Here is an 11,313-nt window from a genome sequence, read left to right on the forward strand (position 1 = left end):
GGCAGCTCAGAGAGGAGCAATACTATATATAATAGTACTATATAATTTTAAAATATATTTTCTCTATTTTATTGAAATTTTTATATAATAAATACACAAATGAAAATTTACTATGGTGTTGTAAATTGTTGTACTAATAGATTTATACACATTAAATTACATATATTTGTATATAATATGTATCCAATTTATATATAAATGTGTCTATAATTAAAAAAACATTTTTTTCTATTTTTTGAAATTTCTATCAATATAATAAACAAACTAAATTAGCCCTAGTGTGTGAATGTTGTCTGTCTATCTGTGCTGGCCCTGCGATGAAGTGGCTACTTGTCCAGGGTGTACGCCGCCTTCTACCCGAATGCAGCTGAGATAGGCTCCAGCACAACCCCCGTGACCCCAAACGGGACAAGCGGTAGAAAGTGTGTGTGTGTGTGTGTGTGTGTGTGTGTGTGTGTGTGTGTGTGTGTGTGTGTGTGTGTGTGTGTGTGTGTGTGTGTGTGTGTGTGTGTGTTAAAAACAAGTGACGCTTCTGGTTCAAACTTTGATCAAGGGTCTTTGAACACACCACAGTTTTGGACAATGGGTTGCTAAAGTGACGCTAACACATAATTTTCTTCTATGCTGAATTATTATATTTTGACCTTTCTTCTTTCACCTTAACCTGGCTCCAAAATATAGGTGCTGTGTGTGCGAATGCTTAAAAGGTGAGCTTTGATGACGTTATGAACCCTGTTTTGAGTAAAGTGCTCCATTTGCTATCCAAACATTTTTAATTGGGAGTTCTTAGAAATTCTTAAAGGCCTACTGAAATTAGATTTTCTTATTTAAACGGGGATAGCAGGTCCATTCTATGTGTCATACTTGATCATTTTGCAATATTGCCATATTTTTGCAGAAAACCGCTGCTCTAATGTTTGCCAACGTCCCACAAAATAGCATAAAGACACTGCTTGGTTGCATATTTTTGAGGCGTGGCTGCCCTCTAGTGGTCACTATGACCCTCGCCTGAAGTTCCACTCTTTAGTCGCTAGGTGGCAATGGCGCGAATGCGGAACCAAAAGCCACACAAGGAAGGAGAAGGCGTCGGGGAACTTCCTGCTTGCCAGTTGACTGTGAAAAGGCCGGATATTGAGCTTTAACACCAGCGCTCTTTGATTTCTGCTCGTCGCCACTTTTCTTTCCCGAGATGTCGAAGAACGTGATGTCCGCGCGCTTCAGGCGAGTGGACGTGGATGAGTACGACGAGAACAAGTTTGTAGACGAGGAGGACGGAGGAGAGAACCAGCTGGGTCCCGACGAGGCGGAGGTGGACTCCCTCATCAGACAATATCCTTTCCGTGACTAGCATGTGCGGTCAGTGGTAAACATGTTGCCGTGCACAGCTGAGTGTGGATGGCTGAAGTTTAGTCGTCAAATGCTGGGTGTGATGCCCGCCATGGCGTGTGTTTGGGCGGCTACACTCGCTTCCTATTCGCTTACAATGAGGCCGGTCCCTGCCCAGACTTGCCTGACAGTCACATTCCAGGGATTTCTGCTCCCAAATGAGAACACGCTTCTATGTCATATTTAAATGCGCTGCCAGATAGCATTTTGTCTCCGTTTTACTCCCAACTTCTCACTTTTATACCACTCATTTATGACCGTCAATTGAATATTCACCTGCTGAATATTCACCATTTTTTTCAGCTCCTAGCAAAGTAAACGTCGAGTTTGGGCTTTATAGGCCTTATATGGTATGGTAGTGTAGCACTTCCTTGTTGTAGCAGCTATGCTCCGCCCATCTCTTCTTTTCACTCTATCAAACGTGACATCCTTTTTTCTTTTATGACCGATTTTTTTGTTTTGAATTCAGTAAGAAAAACACTTCATTCTGCCGTGTCATCGTCAGTATCTGTTTGATCATCTTTACGTTGTAAGGATAAAATATAGTAAAGAATTTGACACAGTCTATTTTTTTCTCAAAGTGTACAGTATAAACAATGTACACACACATTTGTGGTTGTTTGAGATGGTGTTTAAGGCTCTCTGGATGGAGGTGTTCTTTTCAAAAGACTGGTCTGTTATAGCAATTCTATTTAATTTTAATTATCTTTTATTGAACATTAATAGTGCAAACATGAATGTTGTCTGTCTATATCGTGTTGGCCCAGGTGGCAACTTGTCCAGGGTGTACCAAAATGGATACATGGATGATACAGCAGAGGATTGGGGGAATGTCATTTGGTCAGATGAAACCAAAATAGAACTTTTTGGTGTAAACTTAAATCGTCGTGAATACTGAATTGCATCCCAAGAACACCAAACCTACTGTGAAACATGAGGGTGGAAACATCATGCTTTGGGGCTGCTTTTCTGATAAGGGGACAGGACGATTGATCCGTGTTAAGGAAAGAATGAATGGGGCCATGTATCGTGAGATTTTGAGCCAAAACCTCCTTCCATCAGTGAGATTTGAATGGTTGACCAAATCAAATACTTATTTTCCACCATAATTTACAAAAAAAATCTTTAAAATTCCTACCATGTGAATTCCTGGATTTTTTTTTCCACATTCTGTCCCTCACAGTTGAAGTGTACCTATGATGAAAATTACAGACCTCTGTCATCATTTTAAGTGGGAGAACTTGCACAATCGGTGGCTGACTAAATACTTTTTTGCCCCACTGTATAAATGTGTGTGTATCCCGATACACATGCGATGTGGGCAATTAGACAGTGTGTGTGTGTGCATAAAAACGGCTCCTAAACAAATGGCTTATAACTGAATCGGTTTTCATCATTCAAAAGAACAGTTCAAAAGACTATTCATTTGCAACAGTGACAAGGTTGTAGTGTAGAACTGCACTATATCAACGATTATTAATGTTTTTATTTTATGCGACTAAATATTGCAGTTGTCCTTAACACCCATCCTGTACAGGAGACAACATGGCCGCTCTGCACGCCGTCCTTAAGAACCCACCAATCAACACAAAGAATCAGAATGTCAAGGTGTGCTTTTTTGTCGTGTGTGTGTGTGTGTGTGTGTGTGTGTGTGTGTGTGTGTGTGTGTGTGTGTGTGTGTGTGTGTGTGTGTGTGTGTGTGTGTGTATTTTTTTTACATTTGCCTGCTTTGTCACAGGACCGTGCAGAGGGCTTGGTGCTGAAGGTGCTGAGTGCTTTTAAAAGCAGCGACATCGAGAAAGGCGTACAGTCTCTGGACAAGAATAGCGTGGACCTGCTGATGAAATACATCTACAAAGGCTTCGAAAGGCCGTCAGAAAACAGCAGCGCTGTACTTTTGCAGTGGCACGAAAAGGTAAGTTTTGAATAGTTTCATTTACTACTGCATTTGTAATGCTTGCCACAAACACAACTGTAACCAAGAGGACGTAACGCGGGATTGTTTGTAGCAACACACACAATGACGCCGCCACCATGTTGCACCAGCGTCATGTCATTACGCTATGTAGTTTTAGTATAAATGTTTATGATTTTATGCGTTTAGGAAGGGCGTATAGTAGTATATGAATCCAATATCAGCACATACTTAATTTTTTTGTTGTGTTAAATGTTATGGTATGAACAACACTGATATAGGGAAGTCTGGGCTTCCCTGCTTAGGCTGCTGCCCCGCGACCCGACCTCGGATAAGCGGAAGATGATGGATGGATGGAACACTGATATTATGACAGATTTATGCTTTTGATGCAGGAAGTTTAATAATGCGGATACACTTGTTACTGAATATTACTAATATATTCACACCTTTGTCTTGAAGACGTTGTACGTGCAAGTAATCAACTATAATTATTTGATACCTGTTTGTATTGAAAAAATGTTTTAGACAGCAATATTGTGCATTTAAACACACTTATTAAAAATGTCTAGCTTGTGTGCTATTGTTTGCTTAGCTGCTGTGTAGCTGATAGCTCCTCCTAGCCTAGCTTATGTGCTATTGTTTGCTTAGCTGCTGTGTATCTGCTAGCTCCTCCTAGCCTTCTGTGTTTATGTTGTGTTCATTATTTTACTAAAATACAAGAAACGATCTAACTTGTGTGCTTATTGGTGGTCATTTAGATGTTAACTCTCTGTCAAGCTTTGCACAAGTAAACACGTTTCAGGATTGCTTTTATCCGTGCTTTTAGACAGTTTAGACCTGGGGTCTCAAACTCAATTACCTGGGGGCCACTGGATGCAGAAACTGGGTGAGGCTGGGCCGCAAGAAAATATTTCTTAAAAAAATCTAACATGCACTTTTTACTGATTTCACCTTCTTTGAATAGCTTTCCTGCCCTAGCAACATACTTGCCAACTATTGCGATCTTTTCGTAAACCACCCGAAAATCAGTGCCCCTCCCGACAATCTCCCGGTTTTCACCCGGACAACAACATTAAGGGCGTACCGTGATGTCATTGCCATTAACGTCCTCTACAGTCTGCCATCTCGTCCGCTTTTCCACCATTCAAACAATGTGCCGACCCATTCACATGTTGTATGAGGCTTCTGCAGACCCACAGCAGTGAGTGCAAGACATACTTGATCAACAGCCATACAGGTCACACTGAGGGTAGCCTTATAAAAAACTAACACTGTTACAAATCTGGCCATACTGTGAACCCACACCAAACAAGAATGACAAACACATTTTGGGAGAACATCCGCATCATAACACAACATAAACACAACAGAACAAATACCCAGAATCCAATGCAGCCCCAACTCTTCCGGGCTACAATAGGGGTTGGGGGTATATATTGTAGCCCGGAAGAGTTAGGGGTGCATGGGATTCACCAAGTGATGGTCTCGACATTGTTTAGTTCAGCACGGGGCGCGGATAAATGTGTCTGGTATTAAATTAGCGCTACTGGACACATTACTTTCCAAAACAAATGATTATTCTCCGCACAGTGACATTTCACTTACATTTATGGCAAATTGCCTGATGTTAGTTTGCATTTATCAGCAGATTCCGTTTTATTGGCCAATTATCTGACTCCGTCCGCGGTTACATGAAGGTGGAAATGCCATCATTTTTAGCTCAGTTTAGTGTTAATGATTAGCAACAATGGTGACATTTCAATCAAAATCAGAATAAAAGTGTGATTAATCGTCCAGCTCTAGGCCCACGGCACGATGGCCTTTTATAGAAGGTTGTTTTATATTGCACCGTGCTACATCAAACTTTGTACTGACGTTTTCGTTTGCAGGCGCTGGCAGCTGGGGGAGTGGGCAGCATCGTACGAGTTCTGACGGCGAGGAAGACGGTCTAGAGGAGGAGCAACAGACACAATCCACTCCACACGTTGGGACAGACACACACGACGTAACAGATGGCATAAATGGACTAAAAGGAAAAGCAGACCGCGAACCCGATAAGATCGCTTCACATCTTATCTGGGTCACATTAGGTTTAAAGAGTTTCATCCTCGTGTTTGATCTCCGCCCGATCAAAATCATGTCCATCACTAAATGCAAACACATCCAGGCAACATCCACTAAGTGCTCCTAAACTCAGTACTTAAACGCCCGATGAGGTGGAGGAGGCAGCTCACCATCTCTCTCTGCAGCCACACAACCCCCCCTGCTGGTACTGTTTATAGAAGCGCTTTAACGATGACTCACCACTGCGGTCCGCATTCATTTTAAACAGAATTCAATTTTTGTCATAACTAAATCCCTACTTTGCTCCAATTTTTAAACCTCTTAAGGTAAAAATCAGCATTCCTGCATAAAAGGTGAGAATATTTGTCTTATATATTGGCCTGTGTGTTTTTTGCAGTCAATTAAAAAATATATAGTTTAAAATTGGGGCTATTTACTCCAATTCGTCTTTATTGTGTTGTATTTAAGTTGAAACATGCATCACACAAGCAGTCTGCCTTATGAGGTAGATGTCATTCGTTGCCAAATAAAACAATTTGATTTCACGTCAGTTTATGTATTGGACTACTTAGATTTATCAACAATAGAAAAGTGTAATAGCAGCAAAGTGTTATTTCTCTGCTCACTAATGTGTGAAGTTCATTCATTGTTCCACCAAAGCTTCACTACGGTTCACTTTTAGTTTTTTATCCCACTTAGAAAAATGGACTCCGAACGGTTAATTTCAACATTAAACAGGTTTTCATAATGCAGTAACTGCTATGTGAGTTACATGACACAAATGAGTCTTGTTTCATGTATTTCAAACCGCAGGGCAAAGGAGTCAAGGCAACATACCAAACTGATGTACAAAACTGCCTTAAAAAATATTCCTTTTTTATGTTTGTGCTCCTTTTTTGTTGAGAAAAATAAATGGTATGAATGTTGGTTGAAATGGTGAATTTTTCTGCTCATACTATTAAAAGTTCAAGTTAAATTTCACCTGTGTCGTTTTTTTATTAAAACAAGAAAAAAGTTGGGTAGTAAAAAGTACAGTACATCAATAAATGAAGCAAACCCTTATGTACAGTCATAAAAATAAAATACATCTTGGCATCAGCTTGGCGAAGATGCGGCACGAGAATATTTAAGTGTAAAATGGGACGCTACTTGTATCTGTATCATTGTTGATTTTAGCACTTGTCAATAAATTACAATACTTAAGACATTTGAACACGCCGCCTCATTAATCAAACAGGTCTTAATGCAGAGGTGTCCAAAATGAGGGCTGCAGTTACTACAAACATGAAACATTGAAAAGAACAGTTTCAATGTTGGAAGGGGAAGGGACACCACCAGTGATGTAACAATAAAAACGTTTCACATAACGGTCAGTATCATGATATTTTTGAATGCGCTTAAAAATTATGTATGCACACGCGCTGAAATCATCTGACCAAGTTTTGACACACTTTTAGAAAGCATGCTATTTTGCATGTTTTATGTCCTTGACCGCACCGTTGACCTGTGGTTATAGAGCAGGGGTGCCCACACTTTTTCTGCAGGCGAGCTACTTTTCAATTGACCAACTCGAGGGGATCTACCTCATTTATATATATCATTTATATTTATTTATTTATGAAAGAGACATTTTTGTAAACAAGTTAAATGTGTTTAATGATAATACAAGCATGTGTAACACATATAGAAGTCTTTCTTTCACGAAGACAAGAATATAAGTTGGTGTATTACCTGATTCTGATGACTTGCATTGATTGGAATCAGACAGTAATGATGATAACACCCACATTTTCAAATGGAGGAGAAAAAAAGTTGTCCTTTCTGTACAATACCAGAATGAAAGTGGTTGGTTTTTGGCATCTAATTCATCCAGCTTCCATACACTTTACAAGAAAAACATTGGCGGCAAATTCCGTAGCTTGCTTGATTGACATTCACGGCACCTGAGGGTCTTGTGAGATGACGCTGGCTGCTGCCAGTTCATTATTATGAAAAAATGACAGAGAGGAAGGCGAAAAACACTTTTTATTTCAACAGACTTTCGTGCCGTCCCTTCCGTCAAAACTCTAAAGGCCGACTGCACATTTCCTATCTTCACAATAAAAGCCCTGCTTCATGCTGCCTGCGCTAACAAAATAAGAGTCTCGGAAAGCTGGCGTGCACAAGTGATGTGCACGCCAGCTTTCTGAGGGATCGCTTGTGCACCCCAGTTTTCCGAGACTCTGTATTTAGTTAGCGCAGGCAGCATGAAGCAGGGCTTTTATTGTGAAGATAGGAAATGTGCAGTCAGCCTTTAGAGTTTTGACGGAAGGTACAGCGCGAGAGTCTGTTGAAATAAAAGTGTTTCTCGCCTTCCTCTCGGTCATATTTTAATAATAATGATCTTTGAGCAGCCAGCGTCATCTCACAAGACCCTCCGGTACTGTGAATGTCATTTAAGTGACGTCTTGGTGAAGATTGATGATCACTAATTTTTAGGTCTATTTTTTTTAAAAGCCTGGCTCGAGATCGACTGACACACCCCCCGCGGTCGACTGGTAGCTCGCGATCGACGTAATGGGCACCCCTGTTATAGAGTGTCCGCCCTGAGATGGTTGTGAGTTCAAACCCCGGCCGAGTCATACCAAAGACTATAAAAATGGGACCCATTACCTCCCTGCTTGGAACTCAGCATCAAGGGTTGAAATCGGGTGTTAAATCACCAAAACGATTCCCAAGCCCAGCCACCTCCCAGGGGGTGAACCAGGTGGATGGGTAAAATGCAGACAGTAATTTCACCACACCCAGTGTGTGTGTGTGTGTGTGTGAGACTATTAATGGTACTTTAAAGGCCTACTGAAATGAGATTTTCTTATTTAAACGGGGATAGCAGGTTCTTTCTATGTGTCATACTTGATCATTTCGCGATATTGCCATATTTTTGCTGAAAGGATTTAGTAGAGAACATCGACGATAAAGTTTGCAACTTTTGGTCGCTAAGAAAAAATCCTTGCCTGTACTGAAAGTATGTGCGTGTGACGTCACCGGTGTGAGGGATCCTCACAGTGTTTATAATGTGAGCCACCAGCAGTAAGAGCAATTCAGACCGAGAAAGCGACAATTTCCCCATTAATTTGGGCGAGGATGAAAGATTTGTGGATGAGGATATTGATTGTTAAGGACTAGAAAAATATAAAATAAATAAAATAAAAAGCGACGGCTCCAGGCGGCGGCAGTGTGAGTGTTTCAGATGTAATTAGACACATTTACTAGGATAATTCCGGAAGATCCCTTATCTGCTTATTGTTTTAATAGTTTTAGTGAGATTGTAAAGACATACCTCAAAGTCGGATGGCTGCGGTGAACTCGCCAGTGTCTCAGAGAGAAGCCGAGGAGCCAAGCTCACAGCTGCCTTTTTTGACAGCTACTCCAGGAGGACGCATAATCCACTGATGTCTCCGGTAAGATATATACCACAATTTTCCCATCCAAAAACATGCTGGTTGACGTAAAGAAACATATTTGCTTGACCGCTCTGTGTTAAAGCTTCACAACAAATAAAGAAACACCGGCTGTGTCTCGGTGCTAAAGACAGCTGCAATACACCGCTTTCCACCAACAGCATTGTTCTTTGTAGTCTCCATTATTAATTGAACAAATTGCAAAAGATTAAGCAACACAGATGTCCAAATTACTGTGTAACTATGCGATGAAAAGAGACGACGTTTAGCCATAAGTGGTGCTGAGCTAGTATGTCCCCTCCAACCAATAACGTCACAAACACACGTCATCATACTGCGACGTTTTCAACAAGAAACTCAGCGGGAAATTTAAAATTGTAATTTAGTAAACTAAAAAGGCCGTATTGGCATGTGTTACAATGTTAAGATTTCATCATTGATGTATAAACTAGGCCTTTAACTTTTTTAACTTTAAAAACAACACTGTTTCGTATCCCCTCACTTTAAGGCTTGAAGGGCGCGTGATTTCGCAATGCATTGTGTGGGCTGGACAGCCATTGTGGCTGGATGAAGTTTTTGTACTCATCCACCGGTATTGTGAGAGAGAGCAACAACATGGATTAAAATGGATCATGAAAAATCTTGGAACTGTACAGACGACTTGCCACCTTAAAAAAAATAAGTAACTTTGGTGGAAGGAGATTTGAACAAGCTGCCGAACATGTTCTGTATCTCAGTCGTCAACGGAGTCAGTTTATATGCAGGCCAAACATTTCGAAATGCAAAGTCAATTAAGAACCGCGGACAAATCAACTTTGGGCGTGTGCAAGACCTTGGAATTTTACATCAGAAAGAGAAGACTGTCGACTAGTCAACATGACTTTTGTCTCCTAGAGAAATTTGTTTCAAACTACTGGTAAATAATATTAGTGATGGGTCCGGCAACACCGATGCATCGGCACATGAGTGGAGCTCATAGAGCAAAACCCTGTGTCGGGGCGCGTACCGCTTTTAGAAAGTCACGTGACCGATACGCAAACTGTGTCGAACTGACGCCTGCGCGCCAAGCTGTGTTTGTAAGAAAGCACATCTGTCAACGAGGTGCTGCTGCCAACAGAATCCCCGCAGTTCTGTCGTTGGTCATTTGTCATTTATCGTCTTTGGAGATCATGGAGCAGCCTCAGGCAAAAAGAAAGATTTCCGCCATGTGGGAATATTTTGATCGTATATAAAAATAACGGTATTTGTGTTAATTTCCTTGTCGTTTCTCCCTGTTCTCTCAAAGTTTCCACTTGATCTATTAGAATTCAAAATCTCTTCAAAACGATTCTTAGTTTACTATTCATATTTTCTGCAGGTTAAATGTCACATTTGTACGACAGAATTGTCGTACATTAACAAATCCACCTCCTCAATGCCGAGGCATCATAGGGCCAGGCATGAAAATGAAGTTCCAGAGACACCCAGGATAAACTCAGGTATACAGCCATTCTACAACTTACTCAGTTTCTTTTTTGATATTTAATTCCCTTCTTCATCTCATTTTTAACCATCAAGCTACCAGGAAGCAAATGCTGGATGAGGCTCTGCTGAACTTCATTGTCAAGGACTGCCAGGCTAATTTTTTATTGACTGTATCTAAAAAAGATAAAAATATATTCTTATTTAAATGAAGTTATGAAATAATCCTAAATGACAATGACTTGGTTTATATTATTGTATATACTAGGTCAGTGTTTTTCAACCTTTTTTGAGCCAAGGCACATTTTTTGCGTTGACAAAAATCCGGAGGCACACCACCAACAGAAATCATTAAAAAATGAAACTCAGTTGACAGCAAAAAGTAGTTGTCGCAATTAATGAATATAAATAAAACCATAACCAAGCATGCATCAATATTTCTCTTGTCTCAAAGTAGGTGTACTGTCACCACCAGTCACATCACCCCCTGACTTATTTGGAGTTTTTTGCTGTTTTCCTGAGTGAAATGTTTTACTTCTTGTCTTGCGCTCCTATTTTGGTGTCTTTTTCTCGTTTTTTGGTATTCTCCTTTAGCAGTTTCATGTCTTCCTTTGAGCAATATTCCCCATATCTACTTTGTTTTAGCAATCAAGAATATTTCAGTTGTTTTTATCCTTTTTTGTGGGGACATTGTTGATTGTCATGTCATGTTCGGATGTACATTGTACATCCACAGTAAGTCTTTGCTGTCGTCCAGCATTCTGTTTTTGTTTACATTGTAACCAGTTCAGTTGTAGTTTTGTTCTGCATAGCCTTCTCTAAGCTTCAATGCCTTTTCTTAGAGGCACTCACCTTTTGTTTATTTTTTGATTTAAGCATTAGACACCTTTTTACCTGCACCCTGCCTCCCGCTGTTTCTGATGTCTACAAAGCAATTAGCTACCGGCTGCCACCTACTGATATGGAAGTGTATTACACGGTTACTCTGCACCGACTAGGGATGATACTTGAAACCGTTTTTTCCGGTTGTTCGATAAGAAAAGA

General features: G+C 40.5%; 1 protein-coding gene across 1 annotated transcript; it reads left to right on the forward strand.

The window, feature by feature from the left end:
* Nucleotides 1-1,051: 1,051 nt before the first annotated feature.
* Nucleotides 1,052-6,349, forward strand: arpc5b (actin related protein 2/3 complex, subunit 5B). Its single transcript, XM_061883571.1, has 4 exons — nt 1,052-1,329; nt 2,922-2,994; nt 3,125-3,301; nt 5,194-6,349. Exons 1-4 carry the CDS (start codon nt 1,190-1,192, stop codon nt 5,254-5,256), a joined length of 453 nt encoding a protein of 150 aa, XP_061739555.1. The 5' UTR covers nt 1,052-1,189; the 3' UTR covers nt 5,257-6,349.
* Nucleotides 6,350-11,313: the final 4,964 nt, after the last annotated feature.

The sequence above is a fragment of the Nerophis ophidion genome, linkage group LG22 (genome assembly GCF_033978795.1).
Source record: "Nerophis ophidion isolate RoL-2023_Sa linkage group LG22, RoL_Noph_v1.0, whole genome shotgun sequence".
Taxonomy (NCBI): domain Eukaryota; kingdom Metazoa; phylum Chordata; class Actinopteri; order Syngnathiformes; family Syngnathidae; genus Nerophis; species Nerophis ophidion.